Source organism: Xyrauchen texanus, chromosome 10 (genome assembly GCF_025860055.1).
Source record: "Xyrauchen texanus isolate HMW12.3.18 chromosome 10, RBS_HiC_50CHRs, whole genome shotgun sequence".
Taxonomy (NCBI): Eukaryota; Metazoa; Chordata; class Actinopteri; order Cypriniformes; family Catostomidae; genus Xyrauchen; species Xyrauchen texanus.
In genome coordinates, this window is record NC_068285.1 from 41,289,486 (window position 1) to 41,315,987 (window position 26,502).

Below are 26,502 nucleotides of genomic sequence, written 5' to 3' on the forward strand. Positions count from 1 at the left end.
TGCTCTTGGGAACCTTCAATACAGCTTAAAGTTTTTTTTGTAGCCTTCCCCAGATCTGTGACTCTACACAATCCTGTCTCTGAGCTCTGTAGGCAGTGCCTTTGATCTCATGGCTTCGTTTTTGCTCCGATATGCATTTTCAGCTGTGAGACCTTATATAGACAGGTGTGTGCCTTTCTGTATCATGTCAAATCAATTGAATTTGCCACAGGTGGACTCCAATCAAAGCATAGAAACATCTCAAAGATGATCCAGAAAAATGGGATGCACCTGAGCTCAATTTCAAGTGTCATAGCAAAGGGTCTGAATACTTACATCAATGTGATATTTCAGTTTTTTCTTTTTAATAAATTTGCAAAGTTCTAAAAAATCTGTTTTTTGCTTTATTATGGGGTATGGAGTGTAGATTGACATTAAACAAATTATTTGAAGCATTTAAGCATTAAGCTGCAACATAAAATGTGAAAAAGGGGTCATACTTTAGGAGGGGTACTTTATGAATGCACTGTAAGTCATGTGGATCAAAGTACATTTCAGAACATCACCATGAATGTCTAAACTTATGAGAACATGAGACAGCAAATAGTTTGTTTAGGGCACATCTGTGATATTATACGTGAATTACCCTCAAAGTGCATGTGTTGTTCAGATATTCTTGTAACAGTGACTTAATGGGAAGTCAGAATATTGGATTAGGTCATCCATACACAGCATGTCAGGGGTTTGAGTGTTTTGTAGACAGTTTAATCTATGAGAAGAGCAGGTAAGAATCAAACTGAAATCTCACAGAAAACAGATCAGTTTCCACTTGGGGCTAGCAGTGCAAATACACAAATTCCCACAAATCCTCCATCTGTCTTACTCAATGTCCTTTTATTGCCTTTTCACTAATAAATGCAATTAACAGTCAATAAGAAAAAACTCTCCAGTGTTTAAGGATCTTTCAAACTATCTTTTATGAGCTTCAATCCTTGGTATTCCAAATATATTAACTTCATCCCTGCTAAAGGAAGAAGCTTTATAGCTTCCAATAACATCACTCTTATGCGGTCATTCTGTATAGAACACAATCTTTTTCGCTCCACAAATGTTAGTTTTTTTCATTCAAAATGGCACAAGCAAAATCTAGAGGAACACATTTTAGAAAACAAAAATGACACAAGTGAGATGAAAACTTATTTATTCTCTTGGTGCAGTAGACAGCTGTCTTTTTCTCTTATTTATATGAGTGTGTGTTTGTGTGTATGTAGTTATATTAACACCGCATTATAAAATGGAAAAAATAAGCACAAGACAGCCGGACATGCTTTTCATGTAAACGCTATTGAAATGAAAACCAATAATAAATACACATACACACACAAGAATTCTCAGTACCAAAATGTTACCAAAAGTTTATCGGTAACAAAACAATAAATACAAACAAACAAAAGTGGCTGTTATACAATGCATTATTCTTTTAAAAATATTAGCTCTCGCTCCAATATACTTTATAGTTATAAATAAATGTCCCTCACACATAATCATGGGTAACACCTAGAACCGCTCTAGCAGGGACCAAACTCACACTAAACTCAACAAATGTACCATTTTTATTATTTTTATGTGATCTCCCACTTTTTGCAAGCAGTTTAAAGGAACAGTGAACCCAAAAATGTGTATTCCGTCATCATCTATTCACTCTCATTTAGTTCCAAACTTTAAGACTTTTATTCTTCAGTGGAATGCAAAAGAAGTTTTGCAGAACATCCAAGCTGCTCTTTTGCATCGAAAGTGAATGAATGGGGGACAAGTAATCCAAAAATGATTACAAAGCACCACTGGCAATTTTCCCTTTCGCCACATCAAAATCCAAACTACATTTCATAAAAATTTAGTTATGATCAAAATTGTGGCTCTGTGACAACAATCTGTAATCTGAGAAAATGTAGTGTGAAAACGGCACAAATTACAGTTTCAGTGTTGGCAGTTACTGCATTTTGCAATGCAGCTCTCAAATCACATTTATGTTTTCAAATATGGTGTGTAAAAAATACCAAGTTTGATGTTAATGCTGATCTGATCGGTAACACACGAGAACTAATGATGTTAAATATTCTGTTATTGAACTTTACAAGTAACATGGACTCATTTTATGGTATTAACTTTTCCTTTTTAGAGCTTTAAAGCCCTGGTCACTGTATGAAAATGAGCCACTTGGAAATTTAGCAAAATTTCTCCCTTTGTGTTGCTCCGAAGAAACAAAATCAGAGGAGTTTAGAATGACAGAAGGGTGAATAAATGACAGAATCTTTGATTTTGAGTGTATTATTTCAATTCAACAGAAATATCTGACATCAAAGTACAAATAACTTAAAATGTTAGGTAACACATCTCTGGAAGCGACCTATCTTTGTTCCAAACTGCGCAGGATAGACATTTTTGTGCTGCTTTCCCGGCTTGAGAACTGCAGAGTGACTTGCTATATACACTACGTGATCTAAATTTGTCTTCAGAAAAATAGATTTTGACCTGGTAAACATCTCAACGAATACTAATATTGCACAGTGGAAGGGAGAGTGGGACCAGGGTGCTCTCGTACTCTTCTGAATGACACATACACATGGTCTTTAAAAGTACTTGAACTCTGAAGCTCTCAGAGTACACGTGTCTTAAGACATTCCACCTCCGCTCCACTACATGGCGACAAAAGAAATGGTAAGCTGTGAGCAGGGGAGTGTTTTAGAGTCATATGGGTCATGGACAGTGTCAAGAAGTTCCTCCAAGTCTTAACAGAGCAGCAGTAACTCATCATCACTTGTTTCCGTTTTTGCAGTTGCCTCTAGACAAGCATCAGGGATCCTTGCCGTGTGGACCATACCACAGTGTTCACAAGGGCCGTCTCTGCCCACCAGCCGGCCTCTCAGAGAGACCACAGGGGAGGCCGAGTGTGCCCTGAAGGCCTGCTCCAGGCCTGGTTCCAGCAGGGGTCTGGAGCTCTCATCACTGTCCAGAGATCCAGCATCTGAAACGGGAATGAGGAGCTCCACATCGTCCTCTTCCTCACTCCTGATGCCGACACCAGTGCAGGCCGTACTTCCCTGCTCCAGCTGCCGCAGCGGGCTGTGATTCTGCCCTGTGCTGCTCAATCCACCATTCCCAGAGCGCCCTAGTGAGAAGCGGATCCATCGGAGGCCGCGGCTAACCCGGCTGAGAGCACTGCTGAAGAGACTCCTCCCAGAAGAGGCAGCAGAAGAGGTGCAAGAAGGTCCATCCACTCCTGAACTTTCTGAGATACTCTCAGAAATGCTGTTCTCCCGGCTGACCAGTGGAGCAGAGCTGGCAGAGACAGACACAATGGCTTCCACAACTGTGGTAGGAGGAGTTTTTTGTGAAAGCGGGGCCATCAGGCCTCCGACAGCTCCTGGAATGTCCCTGTGGGGATGGCGTTGGCTCTCGGTATCGGTGTCTTCAGAGTCCAGGGGCAAGAGTCCACGGTGAGAGCTGAGTCGCTCTGTCTCGCGTGCTGTACTGCTACCAGCAGGTCCTTCTTCAGTGTCTGCAGAAACCAGGGCTAGAGAACCAGACCGCCGCGAACGTGTAAAATTGAACAAGCGTCTCCAGATGTTACCGTGGCGGCCCGTGGTGGGGAGTCGGATTGAGGTGAAGCCCAGCTGAGAACGAACTGCCAGTCGGAGGTTTTCTAAAACAGATGCCTGAAATAATCAACAATAGGGAGTGTTACATAATGCTATACTAGAAAATGAAGAACATGAAATAATGCAGTAATAGAGGCCTGAATTGTTAAAGATGCTGTAAGAATTCCACAAGAATTTCCGTTCTAGAATTTCCACAAGCTGAGCCATTGACACGTCTAATCTTTCCAAATCCCCACACTCAAAAGATACCAACTGAGCTTTGAGACCAACATCGAGCAGAAGCGGTTGTCAAAAACAACAGCTGCAAAATAGTGCCCTCAACTGGCAACTGTTATGAGCAACATGGGATAAAAATGGCATTAAACCTCAATAATTCACTGCAACTACAACACTATGAGAATGCGCAAAATGATCGATCGGCAGAAAGCGTCAGAGGCCACAGCCCGCGGACACTTTTTTGTTTGCTGCTTACAGACTCTAGAACTGTCACAGGTGAGACAGGTGAGATATCTCACAATACTCATTTCATTAATATCTTTCAGGGAGTAGGACATTTTTTTGCATTCCTTTCCATTAAAAAAAAAAATACAAATAATGTTTAGCTTACAGCACCTTTAAGGTTACATCATTAAAAACTAACACTGAAGCAATAGTATCTTATCTTTGACACTAAACAGATGCACTTTGCTTTGGGGTCGCACAAAACAAATATGCAATAAATACAACGCATGGGGTCAGCTCTGATTTTGGTTAAACTTCCACGGACGTTGTCACAACATTCTCCATTTAACCGCATATGGTTCTACAGAAGTGTCCAAAGATGAGATCCACACAATCCATTTTCTAAATGTTTATCCATCAAATAAAGTATATTTGTTCTTTACAGTCAGTTGCTGCTTTAAAAGTAAAGAGAAACAATTCTAAATCACACATAGCACAGATGCAGTGATGGAATCATGTGACTCCGCTCTCATAACTAGAGGTCGACCGATTAATCGGCCGATTTTTTGCATTTTTTACATAATCGGCATCGGCCAATATCCACGCATATCAAGCCGATTATTAGGCAGGCGCATCTGTGGGCAGCCTAGTGTTGTTGTGGAACACGTGTTCGACGCACACACTGCCCCTAGAGTCATTTTCCAGCAGAGTGAGCAAACCTCATCCAGTGCCTAAGGAAGGAGCTAAGTTCCTTGGAGAAAACAGTAAGGGTTAAATTTGTATAACTTCTTTAGATTTAATTAAAAACTTTTGATATGTTACTGCCAACTTCAAGAAAAAAACGTGACAAACGCGATAGCTGACATGACGTTCGGCTACTTTGGATATTGATAGCGTAGTTGAATTTGCATTATCACAGCAGAAGGGTTGCTATCATGTCACAATAAGTAAGCAAGAATTTTGCAATTACAGACAGTGAATCTGATACTTTTATTTGTTCTGTTTGTGTGTCTTATATTTGAGAGGGTTGTCACTCAATGCAGATAAATAACTAATAAAAATATACCAACGCAGTATAGGCTATTGAAGGACTGGCTTTGGTAAGCTCGGACGTTATCGGTTCTGCTGTCGGTACTGGAGAAATTAAGAAAATACATGTATTATTGCTATAAAGAGAAAGTTATTTTATCTCGCCAGCCATTTCTATGTATAATAATATGAAACCATTTGTCTGTGATGCAATTTAGCTATTCGCAGTCAGAGAGAGAGAGAGAGAGAGAGAGAGAGAGAGAGAGAGAGAGAGAGAGAACTCGCTCACGTGGTGCCACAGCGAGCACAACACAGCCCTGCATAATGAGTGACAGAACTAAACATTCAAACGTAGCCTGGTTTAGATCTGTGATTATTAGTCTGATTTTATTTTAGATTTCGCCTTCCAAAGATTATAAAAAGAATGTTTATACATAAGCCGCATTCTGTCTAGCACAACTTCCTTCCCTTCACAGCGGTGCACTGACATTTCTCCCTAAAACTCAAACTTAACGTCAGAATTCAGAATCAGCACGATCGGTGATTGTTGTAAAATGCTACTGTTGCTAAATTGCGGGACGCGTTTAATAATAAAAAGAGTGCAAGAGATACCGTTCCCAAGGCGGCGCGTGCTCCGAAACGGACCGCAATGAGACAAGCAAAGTATAGGCTACTTTGGGTTTCATGTGAGCGTCTAAACGATCAACTATACACAAAAATATGTCATATGTATATAGTAGACCTTCCTGAAATAATATTTTATATATATATATATATATATATATATATATATATATATACAAAAAGAACCGTTAAGAATACCGTTAAAGTACCGGATCGATAAGCAGTATCGGTAAGATTGTAATACCATTAAAACCTTAACGATACCCATCCCTAGTTATGCCTGTGCTTCTCTTGGATGCTCTGAATACTGGATTACATGTCTGGATTGCCCCTTAATTAAAGCTGCATTTGGATCTCAACCTTCGTGTCTCTGAGCAGTTTGTAAACCCTGCTTTGTTTATTTAATATATTTCTTATACATTATTTATACAATATGTTTTTACATTATACATTTTTAATTTTAAAGGGGTCATGACATGGGTTTTTTTTATTGTATTATTATGTTCCCTTAGGTGCAATTATAGTATTAATATATATTTTTTTTAAGAAAAACTTTTAAAATCTAGTGATTTATGACCTTTTCCCACCCTGTTTCTCATCCTCGGATTCAAACAGTCTGTTTTGGGGGCGTTTTCCATTTAAGACTTCAGTGTTAACGCCCACTGTTATGATTGGCTAACGTCAGTGCCTATGTATCAATTATTGGCGCCCCCAGCAAGAACAATATGCAAGTAAACTAAGTAAAAACACTGTGATTATTCATAATGAATGAAATTGCGCTTTAAAAAGTAGTTTAAAGTTTAAAATAGATTACTTACAGTTTGCGTCGTCGTTGTTCCCAGAATAGTCGGCACGGACTTATCTTTGAGCAACAGTTTTCTGGCAAAGCCAGCATCATATTGAGATTTGTTCTCAAAACAGTCATCCTTAAAATGTACAGAACAAGCGCTTAAGTTAACACTGCCGTGACTGGGGCGTCCGCAAAAAATAAACTGCATCCATTTTTCCCTGACGTCTGGATCTTTCGGCAGCTTATTCAGAGGTTTTGTTTGACCACAGCCAGGAACAGCACATCTGTGTGGCATCGTAATTTTCCTGTGCACAAGTAGTCTCTGTCAGAGCTCGCTGTCCATCGACTGAACACTTGTGAGGCGACGGCGATACTGAAATGAGCGTAGTTGTCTTGCGCTTAAAGCGTAGTTATCTTGTGCTGGAGGCGGTCATATGCAAACGCTGGTACGTCACTTCTAACCATCACGTCACTTCTAACCATGAATCCAGAACGAGCTGTATTTTGAGCTTGATTAAATAAATGATTCGTTTAGAATGGGGAGGACGTCTTAAAATATTAAACTTGCAGGACGTTTTAATGATACAAAGACCTCTTATATACCAAAAGATCAAGGCAAATTTGGTTTCTCATGTCATGACCCCTTTAAGTGTACAAGTGCAGATTGGTCAAGTGTTCAATAAATGTATTTGTTGAGAAATGTTGTCTTGTAATTATTTGTGTTACATTTTATCTTTCAAATAAAAGGTTCAAATAAGAGGTTAAAAACGAGCACATATCGGCCAAAATAAATCGGCAGCATTAATCGGCCGACCCGGATTTCAAAAGATCGGCATCGGCCTGAAAAAACCAACATCGGTCGACCTCTACTCATAACATCTCTTCTGAGATGCTCACTGAACTGCCAATATTCTTAAAGATACAGAACCCTTTAAGCATAAAAAAGATTTTATAGGCCTAAATGTGACCAAGTAAAAAATAAAATATACAATTTCATATACTACAGCCTATATACATAGTTCTTGATGTCTTATATGAATAACTTCTACTGTAAGAGTTTTTTGTACACAAAGTATAGCAAACAATCATTAAAATGTCTTGAATGAATTGCAATTAATAAAACACAGGAAATAAAATGTGTATTTTATCTTGTTATTCAAGAAATATTCAAAGATAAAACCATTATAAATATTTAAAAAATCTAAAACCTAGACCAAAATTATTTTGCCTCGATAACCTGATTTCCGGAGCAGACAGGAAAATCTTCCACTGGGGGGATCAGACCTTGAGCAATCAGCTGTCCGTAAGAGGGGGGAGCTTCTCTTCTTAGTAACTCAGCTTCCACCCTGGAGAGCTGGGTCTCAAATGACCTAGAAAAGGAACAAATCTATATCTTGGTAGTCATCACGAAGAAAGTTACAGTAGAAAAATTGTACCTTTTAACAATTGTCTTTTATGTGTCTGATCGGGGGTCAAGGTTTGACTGGTTAGCTTTGTTAGTTAGCCCCTGCTGGTAGATGCTGTAACTACACTAGGGTTGCCAAGTATTGCCACGTGAATATGTGATGCTTGAGCATTTTTGTGCTTCGATACAGGCTGCTTTTTGCCTTCCGACCGTGATACCCTTTCAGCATTTTGCTGCTTCAATATGGGACACAATAGGTGTAATTTTAGACAAAATATAGGATGTCCTGGCTAATATGGGACAGTTGGTAACCCTAAATTTCAACCCTACACAAACAAAAAGCATAAACCTTAGATGACATTCAAAAGTAGCTGTGTATAAGGACAAAATAAGTTTAAAATAATAATTTTATTGCAGTAGACGACCTACAAGAGGCCTATTTTTGATGGGATTTAACAGCATGATGTTTTTTGCCTTATTTGCCAAGGAGTTTTAATATAGAGGGATCGGTAACAGTGATCCTTTACGATAAATTGTGGATATGATTTTATTTCTGGTTACCCAGAATTACAAGTAAATTAAAGATCACTTTCTGGGGCTAACAAAATTATTAGCCATCTGCAAAATTTTATGTGTGAAAAAGTATTTTTGCTTACCTGCGCTCAAACATCCTGAGTGAGTATAGTTTGCAGGTGCAGCCCAAAGCAATGACCAGCAGCAGGCCACAAATTAGACTTCCAATTACAGCAGCAGTGATGACTCTTGTGGGTACGATTACCGGGCAGCTCTCCTCATCGCTCCCATCCCCACAGTCATCTTGTGCATCACACACCCAGCTTTCAAACACACAGTGGTTGTTCTTGCAGTGGAAGTTTCCGGGCTGACAGAAAAAGCAGTTCTTCTCATCCGAGCCGTTGGGGCAGCGGTTCTGGTAGTTGCAGCGGTCAGAGCGGGGATAACAGGCACCGTTTCGTGAGCATGGGAACTCGTCTTCCTGGCAGTTGCTGCAGTTGAGCTCATCCCGTCCACTGGGGCAGTGCCAGTAGCCGTCGCAGCGCTGTTGCTCAGTGTAGCAGCCCCAGTTCCCTCCACATGGTATCTCCCATGGCAGGCAGAAGCCATCTACTTGGTAAGTAACATTAAAGCCTCGAGCTGCATTGATTTTGTCTGCGTTAAAATGGATACGAAGCTTTCCTGAAGATGAAACTACTGCAACGGGGGCTCGAGAGTCGAAGGCCGTCAGCACCCGCAACAGACGCCTAGGGTTCTCCTCCAACCCATCGTAGACTTTAACGTAGTCGCCATAGCCCGTGCCATCCAACTTAAAGTCCATAAAGCGCAGAATAACCTTACGGTGGTCACCAGTGTCGATCAGCCAGGTGCAGTTACTACCAGGGGGATAGAAGTCAGGATAGTTGGGTGAACTGAAAGTGCCGTAGAAGTTGCGCAGCAACTCACCACAGGTGGGCACGTCACAGTCAATCTCGTCACCCAGGTCCTGACAGTCAATGCTGCCGTCACATTTGAGGGACTCTGGCAGGCAGGTGTAGACGCGGGTGTAGCGTGAGAGGCAGGGGAACTGGTTGAAAGCGCAGGGCTGGAATGAGAAGAACGCGGAGGGGTTAGGCTGCACACACAGCTCCTCGTCCGAGTTATCCCCGCATTCATCCATGGTGTTGCACTTCCATGACTCTGGGATACACTTTCCATTAGCACAATGGAATTGGTCTGGTTTGCAACTGGCTTCCTCCGATTTCCCTACAAATTACAAACAAATATGAAACATTTCATGGGAGATTTTAGAGGCTTAGATTTATGTTTTACAACATGAGCAACAGCAGAATGCAATTTATAGGCAGCTTAAATGGACAAAATCTTTATAGATCATCACTATAGCACTGAAATGTATTTACTCCAAATTTACTAAAAAATTTTTTACAAAAAAAATTGCATTCCTTGCCTAAAACAGTCATTTTCTTGGCTATTTACTCAAGAGCATAAATTTTTTGATGAGCAAAATTAACATGTCTTCGTCAAAAAAATGTATGCTCTTGAGTAAATAGTCAAGGAAATTACTGTTTTAGGCAAGGAATGCCATTTTTTAAGAAGTATCTTAATAACTAACTTTTATTCTGTGTTATTATTCTATACATTAGGTTTATTGTAGGCTACATCACAGGCCTATTTTTCTATCCTATAGCATTTTTTTTTTTTTTTTACATCCAAACTGTTATTAGTTAACATTCTTTACAGAACAGCTGTCATAGATTTTTTTTTGGCTAATGCACGACTGAACGTCGTGAAATCAGTGCAACTTTTCAGCACATTTTTTCTCTTGTAGGTTTGGTTTAGCCTACCTGTAAATTATTTTCAACAATGTCCTGACTGTTTTAATATGTTAAGTAACTTTTCTTGGTGAATTCTGTTTAGAACAGGCTATTAGTGTTGCTCTATTGGTCCTACACTATTCATTCAATTATTTTCAATAAATAAACCTGCATTCACTAAAGATGAATGTGTCATGTTCTGTATTTAATGTATAATGACGATAATGCGCACGTCAAAGATAAATGGGCTCTATGCACGGCGGTGCATGACGTATTTCCGGTGAAATTTAAGGATGCTTGATTACTTCCGCCGATCGTAGAGCACTGCTATGCCGAGAACTGATGTGGGATTCTATACTCTTTGACTATACACTAAAGGAACATTAGTCACAAAACAGCAACCTCTCATTTTGTTTATGCTTTTTTTTTTTGCTATATTTTAAATAAAAATGGTGTATTCAAAATGATTAATGAGTAAATTATTTTTATAAACAAGTATGACTATCACCTACAACTCTTTCCTCTTGTAGTCGTTTTTTTTTTTTTTAACATACAAAAAATATTTTTTTTTGTAGCTCATTGTCAATGATATTAACTCGTTTGCATCCACTGTTGGAAAGCTACTGACAAAAAGTCTGTATGTGCGAATAGGAACCAAACTTTGCAGCAGTGTATCTCCATTACCACTGTTTCAGCTAGAATTTGCAATAACGCAGTGCTATTCATCTGTCGGTGATAGAACTGCATTACATTTTTCATTATTATTCATTTTGTACAATAAACATCCATGCTAGCTAAGATAACATCTGTGGTTATCCAAAATGAACAGTGGTAACGTTAGAAAAGTCAAAACTTAGAACATGTTCAAAAGAACTTTGAACGTCACTTTCAAAATACCAGTCCTACTCTTAGTTGGTGTGGAGTCTCTGCTTTCCTCATAGAGCGGTAACACTGAGCTTTCACTGAGATCTCATTTGTGGCCCTGATTTTACCTGACACTTTTACAAACAAAATTACAAACACATTACATGCCAAACATTTATATTAGCGTGATTAGTCTTCTGCTGGCCGGAATGTAAAAATAATAGCACAATGTTAGCCATAACGTACTAGTTCAGGCTATCTGAACTTACCTTCATAATTGCAGAGATAAGACGAAACATAAAACTTGAAACCTTTCTCAAGCTTGCTCTGTGGCGTTGTACTGCACATTCGTACAATTCTTCGCACATCATTAATACAAAATTTTGGCAACTCAAGCAAACAACGAGAACATTTAGAAGACTCTGCCATAATCCGGTTTACCTCCGCTTTAAATCTCCCCAACCGGAAACGCAAGAGCATCCTTGCGTCAAACGCGGAAGTTATGCGTGCATATAGCCCATTAGAGGTGTAACGGTTCTCTGTAAAAAACTAACCATACTGTTCACCACCCACGGCTTGGTAACATTGGCACCTTGATTCACCTCAAGTTTACATTTACAAAACAGGCACTGATTGCAGACATCGTTCGATGCGATTGCAGTGTACTGTTAACTACGGCGAAATCACCTGGGAAAGATGAGCCAAAACTGCACACACTCGCTTTCATTTTCAAGCTGGCACTCCATACCAATTCGGACAGGCATAAAACAAGAACTAAAGTGACTGGGGTGTTAAATGCCAACGATATGTTTCCCTACTCTGCTGACAAAGATGTGTGATTTCCACATATGATTAAAACACTCACATCCACGTCACATCATCCCTCGTATCCATTTTAATAGCAAAGTTCCTTCTATAGTGATGTACCAAATACATTTAAACTCAGTTTTTCGCAATTCCTGACATTTAATCTTAGAAAACATTCCCTGTCTTAGGTCAGTTAGGATCTTTAAGATTCTTAAAGAATACTTTAAGAATGTCAAATGTCAATAGTAGAGAATGATTTTTCAGCTTTTATTCCTTTCATCACATTCCCAGTGGGTCAGAAGATTACATACACTGTTAGTATTTGGTAGCATTGCCTTTAAATTGTTTAACTTGTCAAACATTTTGGGTAGCCTTCCACAAGCTTCTCACAATAAGTTGCAGGAATTTTGTCCCATTCCTCCAGAAAGAACTGGTGTAACTGAGTCAGGTTTGTAGGCCTCCTTGCTCACACATGGTTTTTCAGTTCTGCCTACAAATGTTCTATTGGATTGAGGTCAGAGCTTTGTGAAGGCCACTCCAATACCTTGATTTTTTTTGCCACAACTTTGGAGGTATGCTTGGAGTCATTGTCCATTTGGAAGACCCATTTTTGACAGAGCTTCAACTTCCTGGCTGATGTCTTGCTTCAATAATATTCAATATATTGCTTAAATATATCAACTTAATTTTCCTTGCTCAAGATGCATCTATTTTGTGATGTCCACCAGACCCTCCTGCAACAAAGCACCCCCACAACATGATGCTGACACCCCCATGAGTCACGGTTGGGATGGTGTTCTTCGGCTTGCAAGTCTCACCCATTTTCCTCCAAATATGGAGGTGTACTTTCATCTGACCAAACAACATTTCTCCAAAAATTAAGATCTTTATCCCCAGGTGCACTTGCAAACTGCAGTCTGGCTTTTTATGGCTGTTTTGGAGCACTGGCTTCTTCCTTGCGGAGTAGCCTTTCAGGTTATGTTGATATAGGACTTGTTTTACTGTTGATATAGATACACGTCTACCTGTTTCCTCCAGCATCTTCACAAGGTCCTTGGCTGTTGTTCTGAGATTGATTTTCACTTTTTGCATCAAACTACATTCATGTTTATATGCGTTTATACTTGCGTACTATTGTTTGTTCAGATGAACGTGGTACCTTCAGACATTTAGAAATTTCTCCCAAGGATGAACCAAACTTGTGAAGGTCCACAATTCTTTGTCAAGTCTTGATTTTCCGATGATGTCAGGCAAAGAGGTACAGAGTTTGAAGGTAGGCCTTAAAATCCATCCACATGTACACCTCCAATTGAAGCCAATTAGCCTATCAGAAGGTAATTGCCTAAAGGCTTGACACAATTTTCTGGAATTTTAAAGCTGCTTAAAAGGTACAGTTAACCACTGCAATTGAGATATAATCAATTAAAAGTAAAACAATCTATCTGTAAAAAATTGTTGGAAAAATTACTTGTGTCATGCACAAAGTAGATGTCCTAAACGACTTGCCAAAAAAAGTGGTTAAACAAAATGAGTTTTAATGACTTCAACCCAAGCGCAAGTATACTTCTGACTTCAACTGAATCTCTGATCACTAAACCTCTTTTACTACGTCTCAAGTCAAGCTAGAAAGTTCTTGCCTGGTGGTCCTCCATGCCTGGTGGTAATAGGTATAATTTATCATTATTTTCTTTGTCTTTTGTGTAATTTATATATATATGTATATTAAAAAAAAACTTTATAAATGAAAATAGACACTTTTAGGAAAAGTCAGGTACCAGCAGGATTGTATTTGTTTTATTTGACAAAGTTATTACTTAAATAATATTTTCAGAATGTGCAAAAGCATAAACATTTTACTTTGTTCTCTGGGCTCTAAATTTAACTTTAATTTAAAGCAGCAGCAGCAGTATAAATGATTCAATCAGTACACAGTATCCTGTAGTACCTACTGACATGTTGCATCATTACTTTGCAGTTGAGACAAGAGTGAGGGCAGATGAGAACAACAGGCCCATTAAAAGACCTATAGCAGCAGCAGGCAGGGGTAACTGGTCGGACCATTACTGACTTGGGAGACCCGGACACAGGCCCTAAACCAGTAAAGCTACCTCAATATCCCCTCAAATGTTTTGGATTGCAAAAAAGGACCTTGTAACACAAGTGGTTTGAAATCTTTGATTGGATTGAATACTCGATTGAGAGAAATGCAGTATTAATTGTCAGTAATGCATTTAGCTGTATTTTGCGCTTGGTGTGCGGTGGGTCTATGTCTGGGCTAAGCCACTAGTCTCTTCAAACTGTAAAAATGCCCCTGGTCTATGCAGCTGCATCCTGATGCAGCCGTATCCAACAGAACATAAATAGCAGGTCCAACCTGTTATGTAAGAGAGCCTGAAGCCCTTTCCAGTCATGCTTTCATCAGAGTGGAACTTGATCCACACATGGTCCTGAGAGGAGATGTATGGAGCTGGCATGGATGAGCCACAGGCCCGGTATCCATTTAGGTTCTTGTAGGTTCCAATGGAAATCCAATCCAAACCACATCGGTGTGAGCTCTGAATCTCAAAGTCCTGGAAACTAAAGAAAACAATCAAATTGTTGGTAAGAGAATGTTTGGAGAGTGTGAATGTGCACAACAGTGTATGGACATAAAGCATCATTATCATAATATTGAAACAACTCTATTCATTTCAGAAGTACTTTATGACAAGAAACAGAATTGGCATCTTGTGTATTGTTACGTGTGAACTCAAACAGCAATTGATCATGACTTGCAGATGTATTCTAATTAAACAGTATAAGGGAAATTACATGGCAATGTTTATATTTATTTTTTTGTATGGATCTATTAAAATACATTTAAAATGCAATTCACACAAAACAATTACTTGTACTAATAAATACACCACTACTATGATAAAAAAAAAAAATCAAAGTCATCATAAAGATCAAAGTCATTTTGAGGTGGTGTAAGCATCCAGAGACACTGAATAAAATTAAAAAGTCTCATTAAAAACTGAAATTCCTGAAAAAATTTGAAATTAGTGGAATTAATATTTCTTGAAAAAGGGGTGACCTTTTTGTTTTAAAATATTACTAAATATAAATTTAGATTAATAATATATTATTACATAATATAAAACTTTTGTTCACCAAATCAAAGTCAGATGGTGTAATAAACATAGAGGTAGTCATTGTGTTGTCATGTGTATATATATTATACACTGTATAATAAAGTATTCAGACCCCTTACATTTTTCACTCTTTGTTATATTGCAGCCATTTGCTAAAATCATTTAAGTTTATTTTTTTTCCTCATTATTGTACACACAGCACCCCATATTGACAGAAAAACACAGAATTGTTGACATTTTTGCACATTTATTAAAAAAGAAAAACTGAAATATCACATGGTCCTAAGTATTCAGACCCTTTGCTCTGACACTCATATATTTAACTCAGGTGCTGTCCATTTTTTCTGATCATCCTTGAGATGGTTCTACACCCTCACTTGAGTCCAGCTGTGTTTGATTATACTGATTGGACTTGATTAGGAAAGCCACACACATGTCTATATAAGACCTTACAGCTCACAGTGCATGTCAGAGCAAATGAGAATCATGAGGTCAAAGGAATTGCCTGAAGAGCTCAGAGACAGAATTGTGGCAAGGAACAGATCTGGCCAAGGTTACAAAAAAATTTCTGCTGCCCTTAAGGTTCATAAGAGCACAGTGGCCTCCATAATCCTTAAATGGAAGACGTTTGGGACGACCAGAACCCTTCCTAGAGCTGGCCGTCCGGCCAAACTGAGCTATCGGGGGAGAAGAGCCTTGGTGAGAGAGGTAAAGAAGAACCCAAAGATCACTGTGGCTGAGCTCCAGAGATGCAGTCGGGAGATGGGAGAAAGTTGTAGTAAGTCAACCATCACTGCAGCCATCCACCAGTCGGGGCTTTATGGCAGAGTGGCCCGACGGAAGCCTCTCCTCAGTGCAAGACACATGAAAGCCCGCATGGAGTTTGCTAAAAAACACCTGAAGGACTCCAAGATGGTGATAAATAAGATTCTCTGGTCTGATGAGACCAAGATAGAACTTTTGGCCTTAATTCTAAGCGGTATGTGTGGAGAAAACCAGGCACTGCTCATCACCTGTCCAATACAGTCTCAACAGTGAAGCATGGTGGTGGCAGCATCATGCTGTGGGGGTGTTTTTCAGCTGCAGGGACAGGACGACTGGTTGCAATCGAGGGAAAGATGAATGCGGCCAAGTACAGGGATATCCTGGACGAAAACCTTCTCCAGAGTGCTCTGGACCTCAGACTGGGCGAAGGTTCACCTTCCAACAAGACAATGACCCTAAGCACACCGCTAAAATAACGAAGGAGTGGCTTCACAACAACTCCGTCACTGTTCTTGAATGGCCCAGCCAGAGCCCTGACTTAAACCCAATTGAGCATCTCTGGAGAGACCTGAAAATGGCTGTCCACCAACGTTTACCATCCAACCTGACAGAACTGGAGAGGATCTGCAAGGAGGAATGGCAGAGGATACCCAAATCCAGATGTGAAAAACCTGTTGCATCTTTCCCAAAAAGACTCATGGCTGTATTAGATCAAAAGGGTGCTTCTACTAAATACTGAACAAAGGGTCTGAATACTTAGGACCATGTGATATTTCAGTTTTTCTTTTTTAATAAATGTGCAAAAATGTCAACAATTCTGTGTTTTTCTGTCAATATGGGGTGCTGTGTGTACAATAATGAGGAAAAAAATGAATGATTTTAGCAAATGGCTGCAATATAACAAAGAGTGAAACATTTAAGGGGGTCTGAATACATTCCGTACCCACTGTATATATATAAAATTTACATTATGAAAAGGCACATTTTGTTCAGGTCAAATTGAGTGTCCTTATGAAAATTGCTTGATATTCAGGTCTCAAATTCATGATATTTGTAATAATAATGTAAAATAATACCTTGAAAGTGTTTAAATCTTATATTTTAAACTAGATTTTTTAAAAGATTTCTAATTTTTAATCACCTCAGACAACTGTTTTCATCAATAACCTATAAAAACAAATAAAATGCTGCTGGAAAAAGCTTTTCCAAACTCAAGACCAAGATAAAAGTTAAAGATGCAATTGTATGATGATAATGCGTGTCTCAAATGTGTCCAATCATCTTTACAAGACACACGGTTCTCATAGGCAGAATAAGCAAGGTTGCTGTATTTACCAGAAAATCACATCCTGTTGAAAACAAATGACCACTGGGTCTATTTTTATGCCGGTTACCATGGACACCATGTTCGGATAAAGACGCAAACAAATGCTTAGGCTGAGGCAAGACAGAGCAAATGCAGAAACAAATATAGAAATAAAGTTAAAACTAGTTCAAAGAAGAAGTGTGAGGTGGAAATAACTCTTTCCCAGAATACAGATATACCATCATTCCTCCAAGCTGACACAGAATACTATAAAGAAGAATTTCCTTTGAAAAGCAAATGACAAAAGATAAAAATGTAAATAATCTTTAGTGTTGCACTTCTGTATCTAAGAAAGCAGAATGTTATTTATTGTTCAAGCAATAGAGCTTGTGGAGTAGATGCTATGAAAAATGTTGGCTTGCCTTAATTTGTGTAGCGACTGGGGGAATCAATGAAGGAATCATTAACTCGGCAGGTTCCGAACAAACAAGAACTTACTGTTGAAACTCCCCTAATTACTGAAATAGCGCCAACTAGTCTCCACAAGCACAATAAATGTATTGACAAAGAGACAATGAACTATTGACAGAGAACCGCATGTGCCATCTCACAATTTCCCTTAAATGTTGCTTGATCTATGTTTCTTGCAAACTCTAATGGGTTAATGTTTCAGACTTTGCATACTATGGTTAACCGAAATCATATGTGTGGCATATTTGGTCTCTATAACTTGGTATTTTGAAGATCGAAATGACAGTGTACATGATATGTCGATAACAACAACATATTAGTATTACAAGTATATTTCCTAGTTTCTTTCTTGCTCATGCAATGAGAAATGTGAGAACAAAGAGCAATAAACCAAATTCCCGCCTGGAACCCAAACCCTTCTCATTGGTCGAGCCAATGAGAGGTGGGACATGTTTTCTAAGGTTATAGATGCTCTTAGCTCTTATCTCTTAGCCCTCTCTTAGCCCTCTCTTAGCTCTCTCTTAGCTCTCTCTTAGCTCTCTCTTAGCTCTCTCTTAGCTCTCTCTTAGCTCTCTCTTAGCTCTCTCTTAGCTCTCTCGCTCTTGCTTCCTGCCTCTCCTGTTTTCTGGTCCTCTGAGCCTTGTGCTCTCTCACTCTCTTGCTGAATGATGCTGAACTAGAAGGCCCCAAGGACTCCCAAGCGTGCGCCAGGCTACGGCCTTGTCTCTGACTCCCACTGGTTCTCTCTCTCATCAAGACAACATCATCAAAGATCAACTCAAGCCATCAACAAATTGCATCAGGACAGTTTGATTCAAATGGGACATGCAAGTATCAAACTTAGTCTCATTATTTGATACATCAAGTATCCTTAACCCCTTTCTAAAAAGGGCGTGTCAGAACTAATATGATGGTTTGCTCAGGCTGTTGATCTGCTGAACTTCAAACAATGCTATAACTTCTTGCCTTCCTGTATTCTGCTTCAGCCCTCTTTCCCTTGGTAAACTGTATGAATGTATGTATATGTATGTTAGAGTAGTTTAAATGTTTAGTCTAGTTAATAAAGTCTTGTTCATGTCACATGTAAAGTTGTCTGTGTCTCAAGCTCATATCTAAAGTCACTAATCATAGATTTTGACTACTTGCTCTTAATACTTAGTAAGAAAGACATTTCCCATGCCCCGGAAATGTACTTTTCTATTAATTAATTAATTAATAACCAATATTGAGTGTTCACGGGATGAACCGAGTATTTGGTTGTAATGTTAATGTAGCTACATCAAGTTAACCCGATTAACTGATCCAAGTATTCATAATCGATTATAACAAGTTATGATTGATTATTAATATTTCATAGAGCTGATTCGCTACATTTGCAAACAAATTCCACAACTGCAGGAAATTACAGTGAATAAGGCCATAATTCAACAAAGTAGGGTGAGTCTATAATTTAGGCAAATCATGAATGCTATGTTCACCACAGTAAATATTTTCAGTTATTGATTGTGTTAGAGCAGTGGTGAATATTGTGTTGCATTATTGAGATATTACCTGATGGTGATGATCTCTCCAGGGTTGGCTCTGATGTTCCAGCTGCAGTTGATGCGAGACGGGTACTCAAAGGGCCAGCCAGGGCTGGTTATCACTCCAGTGGATGCCCTGATCTGCTCAGCCACATCTCCACAGGCTGTTGGCAACAACGCAAGTATAACGGTTAGCACCACAAACACATGTTTCAAACACATTTATGGTGGTTAATTCAGAATAGCCGTTCCAAAACCTAGAGAGCTGCATTGGTGTCTACATAGCAGTGGCGTGCGGTCAGCCCCTTCAAACCCTTCAGAGAAGGGGGGGCATACAGTGCTGTGAAAACTAATTCAAGACTCACCGTTTGACATCCCTGATACATATACATTCTCACTGCGTTGTGAAGAAACTGCATTTCCTGCAAGGACAGAAAAAAAACAGGCATTTCAATTAAATAAGACATGACGCTTCAGTGTCACAACTCACAAATCATTATGCACAGATGAGATGTAACTTTAAAGTGTCTGGTGGCCAGTCTGAGACACCTCAACAGGGCATCTTAGCACAATTTAATACAAACACCCACATCAAGTTTGAAGACAACTTGTTTGCGGTTAAGACTATTTTGGCCAAGTCTGACACCAATATTGAAATGGATTAATATGACAAATTAAACAAGCGAATAGACATCTCTGTAGAATTGGTAAACTGTTATAGCATGTAGTAACTTGCACCTAGTTTGTGACCTTGCCAATAATATACCCATAATAGACACAATGTCTTATTCCAAAAGTATTAATGTCATAAAAATTGTATAACCCTTGGTTAATATTTTGATTTGTTTGAACTAGGTCTGGCAATATGACATACGATGATATACACTCACCTAAAGGATTATTAGGAACACCATACTAATACTGTGTTTGACCCCCTTTCGCCTTCAGAACTGCCTTAATTCTACGTGGCATTGATTCAACAAGGTGCTGAAAGCATTCTTTAGAAATGTTGGCCCATATTGATAGGATAGCATCTTGCAGTTGATGGAGATTTGTGGGATGCACATCCAGGGCACGAAGCTCCCGTTCCACCACATCCCAAAGATGCTCTATTGGGTTGAGATCTGGTGACTGTGGGGGCCATTTTAGTACAGTGAACTCATTGTCATGTTCAAGAAACCAATTTGAAATGATTCGAGCTTTGTGACATGGTGCATTATCCTGCTGGAAGTAGCCATCAGAGGATGGGTACATGGTGGCCATAAAGGGATGGACATGGTCAGAAACAATGCTCAGGTAGGCCGTGGCATTTAAACGATGCCCAATTGGCACTAAGGGGCCTAAAGTGTGCCAAGAAAACATCCCCCACACCATTACACCACCACCACCAGCCTGCACAGTGGTAACAAGGCATGATGGATCCATGTTCTCATTCTGTTCACGCCAAATTCTGACTCTACCATCTGAATGTCTCAACAGAAATCGAGACTCATCAGACCAGGCAACATTTTTCCAGTCTTCAACTGTCCAATTTTGGTGAGCTCTTGCAAATTGTAGCCTCTTTTTCCTATTTGTAGTGGAGATGAGTGGTACCCGGTGGGGTCTTCTGCTGTTGTAGCCCATCCGCCTCAAGGTTGTGCGTGTTGTGGCTTCACAAATGCTTTGCTGCATACCTCGGTTGTAACGAGTGGTTATTTCAGGCAAAGTTGCTCTTCTATCAGATTGAATCAGTCGGCCCATTCTCCTCTGACCTCTAGCATCAACAAGGCATTTTCGCCCACAGGACTGCCACATACTGGATGTTTTTCCCTTTTCAGACCATTCTTTGTAAACCCTAGAAATGGTTGTGTGTGAAAATCCCAGTAACTGAGCAGATTGTGAAATACTCAGACCGGCCCGTCTGGCACCAACAACCATGCCACGCTCAAAATTGCTTAAATCACCTTTCTTTCCCATTCTGACATTCAGTTTGGAGTTCAGGAGATTGTCTTGACCAGGACCACACCCCTAAATGCATTGAAGCAACTGCCATGTGATTGGTTGATTAGATAATTGCATTAATGAGAAATTGAACAGGTGTTCCTAATAATCCTTTAGGTGAGTGTATATCGACACGTATCGTGGCAACAATATAAAGTGTCAGTCAATAGTGATTTTGCTATATTGTGTATATCGCGAGAAGTAAATATTCATGTGCGCAGCTTGGGCTTATCTATCAATGGGCAGAGCTTCACGTGAGACAGAGAGAATTTAAGAAAAATGTTTTCGCAGACTGTCCAAGCAAATTCAATTACATTCATCTTGTGTTCCATAAGCACTTATACTTCTCATCTGACGCGCGTATATGTGTTCCGGTGAGAGTCGTGTGCTCCATCTCTGAAGCACACAAGTGTGTGTGTGTGTGTCCAGCAAAGTGGGGGACAGCGAACAGTCTTCTGTAGCCTACTGTTCAAATATAATGTAAATTATTAAACTTAAGTTATGCAAGTATTGTCACTGTCCTCTTAAAATATTCTTAGTTCAGTGTATTTCAATACATTTAGGCAGTGTTTAGTATGAATTTGTAAATTGTTTAATTACTGTTAGTAATAATTTATAAACCAGATATATAACTCTTTACATATTTGAGCTCATTAAAACTTCACGATATGGATCATGGGATATTTCGGACCTTTGGACACATACATATATTTTTTTTTTTATTAAATCATAACACGCTCCATAAACACAGTAGCCTACATAACACACCATGTGTGCTGGTGGGATGTCAGCTGAATGTGGTTTTCCAGCGATCACTGACATAATTGTAGGTTTTCATGTAGTAATTTAACTGTCATGGTGTATGCAGAAAACATAACGTTTATTTATAGAGAAATGCTCCAAAACTGATTACATTGAGCTGCTTCATCTTAATCTATGCCGCTCTTCTTCTCTGACAAGACATGACATGCAGTGCGCAAGCGCCCTCTAGCTGCGGATGACTGTGTAGACAGTCTAATCAAAGTCTGCTGGCATGGTTACAGAACACATTTGTGCAATTTAATTACTCGACTATCAATAATCTTTACTGTTCAAATTATTAACGACGATTAATCAATTATCGATTAATCATTAACATCCCTAATGCTGTCATCTCAGTTTTTTCCCCTCACACGGCTGCTAGATGGCACCATTGGCTCGTGCAGTACTAACTGAAGCCGTCAACGCAGGCTGTTTTTAATGCGGATATGGCATGCAAGGCTACATCACGTTAACGCAAATCACATTAAGATTTTCAATCTTAATTCCATAATGCTGCGTTAACAGATATCATACCATTGTCTCAGAGGTCACAGTAGGGCTGGGCGATAAAACGGTATCGGTATTTACTGACGGTACACCTTTATCTATAACAATATAAAAAAAATTTGATATAACGCTTGATAGTTTCATGTAAATAGACATGAAGTTTGGTTGCATGAACAACCCTCAAGCATGTGCAGTCTCTGGATCAAAATCATCATATGGCTTGATAAAGGAGCATGCTACGAGTGACAAGCAAACAGCCAATAACAAGTTGCGTTGCTGTGGGGTTTGGTTGCGCTATCCAAATGGACAATGACTCCAATCATACCTCAGACATTTTGGCAAAATGGCTTAAGGACAACAAAGTCAAGGTTTTGTGGACAGAACTGAAAAAGCGTGTGCGAGCAAGGAGGCCTACAAACCTGACTCAATTACATCAGTTCTGTCTGGAGGAACGGGACAAAATTCAAGCAACTTATTGTGAGAAGCTTGAGGAAAGCTACCCAAAACATTTTAACCAAGTTAAACAATTTAAAGGCAATGCTACCAAATACTAACAAAGTGTATGTAATCTTCTGACCCACTGGGAATGTGATGAAAGAAATAAAAGCTGAAATAAATCATTCTCTGTACTATTATTCTGACATTTCACATTCTTAAAATAATGATCCTAACTGACCTAAGACAGGGAATGTTTTCTATGATTAAATGTTAGGAATTGTGAAAAACTGAGTTTAAATGTATTTGGCTGAGGTGCATGTAAACTTCTGACTTCAACTGAAACACAATGATTGGAAGCATTCTTCCCTCCTTTTATAGCAATCAGTCTGCTCTTATAATCCAATCAGACTGATAGAGTGATTTCACATGACAAGTACTCGTTCACACTTTCCCAGGTGCTGCTGATATGATTAGTGAAATTATGTTAGCTGGTCATTTTGTGCCAATGCCAAAAAACTGTGAACTTTATCACAAAAACACAAATTTCACTGTTTTTTGGCCAATGAAGCTTTTTGCAATTATTTAAAATGCATCTGATCACTCTGCACAATAATCTAGAAACAATGTGAATCAACACCACAACAACTGAAGCAAACAACTTTGAAAACCAAAAATGTATGTCACTGCCAATAATTTTGGCCACGGCAGTACATGCAAGTACTATCAATTTATTAGTAGTAGTAGTACAGTAAATATTACATAACTATAAATTAGTGACATGTTTTTGCAATCATTTTTTCCATTTAAATGGATTTTATTTTGGAGTTTTTTTCTGTTTCTATGCGTTTTTTTTTAGCGCAAGTTCTACACCTGAAACAAGCAAAACATATCTTATTAAAGCACAGCCTTTGAGGTTTACTAATCACACTAGGACATAATGTGATTTTAATTTGTGCATGCTGTTTACAGAATGACATATGTATATCAGATGGTATTGTTTTTGGTCTCGGAGCATTTTTACAAGCACACTACCGGTCCCGATACTGATACAAGTATCAGGACATCCTTAGTTCTGGGTTCAATACAAGTTAAGCTCAATCAGCATTTGTCGCATAATATTGATTACCACATGCAGAAAAATAACTCGTCCCTCATTTAATTAAAAGGCAAAAAAAAAAAAAAAAACTACAAATAAACTGGTTACAATAAAAAAACTATTACAATGGAAGTGAATGGGGCTAAAAATTATGTGTTTAAGTATGATAAAAATGGCTTACTAACATTAGCTGAAGTTATTTACAACAACAAAAAGAGATTACAGGGTCTAATTTTCAAGACAAGATTATTGGATGTAATATTATTTAACATATTATACACCATTTCTAATTGATGCAGATTTGTATTGGGCATTCTTTCCTGAACTGAAAGGATCTGAGAAAACAATTAAATTAATCCATATTGTTTATTTTAATCTATCGACTGCCCAAAAAGATCAATAGTTTCAAATGTATTTTAGCCACAATTTCTGTTGTATAGGTTTAACAAAACAAAATGGAAATGTTTCCAAGCACACCTTGATCCTGCTGAAGTACCCCTGAAGTGCATCTACCCCTGGTTGGGAGTCCCTGCTGTAAGGGACCTTTAAACAAAAGTAGTTTTTGTTCCCTTCATTCGCCCCAAACTGATCTCATGCACACAAGCCATGTCATCACATTTTACTCTAGATGTTTAATTGTTGGTCCGAGAGTTTTACCACATCTTCACATAGCAGTAGTTAGCCAAATCCCATTTTAACCATTAAAGAAACCACAATGTCTGTGGATGAATACCAACAGACTATTTTCCCACAGAGGCACTATCATTCATTTCTTTTAACGTCCCTACTCTGTTATTTCACTGCTATTATAGAGCATTTAGTTGATCGTATTTCATAATATACACTTGAAGTTGCTCATAACCAACAATTATTTCATATATATAAAACAGACATCTCGTGATATTTGAGAGAAGTCGAGAAATGTTGTAACTTACCCTTGACAAAGAAGAGCAGATGTGTCCATAACATAAAGATCTTCTTTAAGCTCAAAGTGGAGGCCATAACAGCTCTTAAACGATCAAATGCGCCACGTTGTGGCTTTACTACCGTTATTTCGACACAAATCGGTGTTTGTGTTGATCTATATTAAACACTACCCGTCCAACATTTCCTTATCTCTATCTCACTAAAACACAAATGTTGCAGCCAATTGAAGGTCCAGTGTAAAAGATAAGATAATATAAACGATAAAAGTAGATAAAACTGATAAAATGTAAACAAAAAAGGGGACTTTTTCTAAACCGAAAGCAGAAACAATTTCAAAGCAAATCCAGTTCACAACAAAGAAGCAGCTAATGCTAACCAGCTAATGTCATACTACACATCTAATCTAATCTACAATATCAAACCCGTTGCCTGGATTAATGCATCTACGAGGTGAAATGTCAATTTAACTAACTAAACAGGTCGTTAAATCCTCTGATGTCCATCGCGGGTATATTTCAAATAAAATGACTTAATGCATCAGTGTTTGACTAGCCGGCTGTGCTAGCGCTATTGTTCTCATCCCTCAAGCTCCTTTAAAACACACAAACAGAGTCCTTAAAATCCCGAGACGAGATCAACACTAATCTATAGATGATCCGACATCAAATCGCTAATTCCAGGAGTTTAAATGTGTTTTTAGTGTCCTAATCCATACAAATATAGCCACACACTGACCTACAGCATGACGACACTCGCTGATATCTGATCAATAAAACACTGGATATAACGCGACATATATCAAGCTTGATCAATAACATGATCGTCTGACTGTAATCCACAAACACACGCTGAATTTGGGCCTTTCCGATCGCTCGTGTGTTGTTACAGCCGGGCATTTCCCACCACAAACCACCCCTCTATATCCACTCTACACACATACTTTCTTCAGAAGTGCTGTATTTGCGTGACTTTACAGGAGATTACAATTTTGCAAAAGCATTATTTAAGCAATTACATATAAATAGCTAGTTGACATGTACATGTTTTTATTAAGATGTGTAGTTTTAAATTTCATTACAAGAGTAATCTTTAAAAAACTTAAATACAAATAAAATCATGTAATTTAGCTAAAAACTACACAATGGAATGGGTTGAATTTTGCTATGATATTGAAATAAATAATTCTTGAAAATAAGCATATATACACACACACACTGTATATAACAACAATAATAATAAAAATAATAATTATTATTCTTTTCGGACAGGGCGGCATTGTAAATGGAAACGTGCAAAAAATAATAAATACAGAAATGCATAAATTAATAAATAGCCTAAATCTGAATCAATGCATAAATGAATATTTAAATGACTAAAATGACTAAAAATATACAAATAAATAAATGCACCCATCCATGCAAAAACACAAACATAAACAGATGGTTGGGGAAATGCTGGATAACTATACAAAGACTAAGCTGTGCATTGCACATAATCATTGCTCAATGGGGAGGTTTTAACTGTTCATGAGATGGATGGCCTGAGGGAAAAAACTGTTCCTGTGCCTGATGGTTCTGGTTTTCAGAGCTCTGTAGTGTCGTCCAGAAGGCAACAGATAAAAAAGGTAGT

At 38.6% G+C, this 26,502-nt stretch overlaps 1 protein-coding gene across 2 annotated transcripts; it reads right to left on the bottom strand.

Annotated features, from left to right (window-relative positions):
* LOC127650736 (low-density lipoprotein receptor-related protein 12-like) lies at positions 1-25,807 on the bottom strand. Of its 2 annotated transcripts, XM_052136344.1 has the most exons (7): positions 24,882-25,807; positions 19,490-19,546; positions 19,153-19,288; positions 14,300-14,502; positions 8,584-9,685; positions 7,760-7,892; positions 1-3,695 (listed from the first exon to the last, which is right to left on the bottom strand). In XM_052136344.1, the coding sequence occupies exons 1-7, from the start codon at positions 24,946-24,948 to the stop codon at positions 2,769-2,771; spliced, it is 2,625 nt and encodes an 874-aa protein (XP_051992304.1). In that variant the 5' UTR covers positions 24,949-25,807; the 3' UTR covers positions 1-2,768. The 2 variants fall into 2 exon arrangements, with proteins under 2 accessions (XP_051992304.1, XP_051992305.1); XM_052136345.1 differs by lacking the exon at positions 24,882-25,807 and having other exon boundaries at positions 19,486-19,543.
* Between the last annotated feature and the right edge of the window lie 695 nt (positions 25,808-26,502).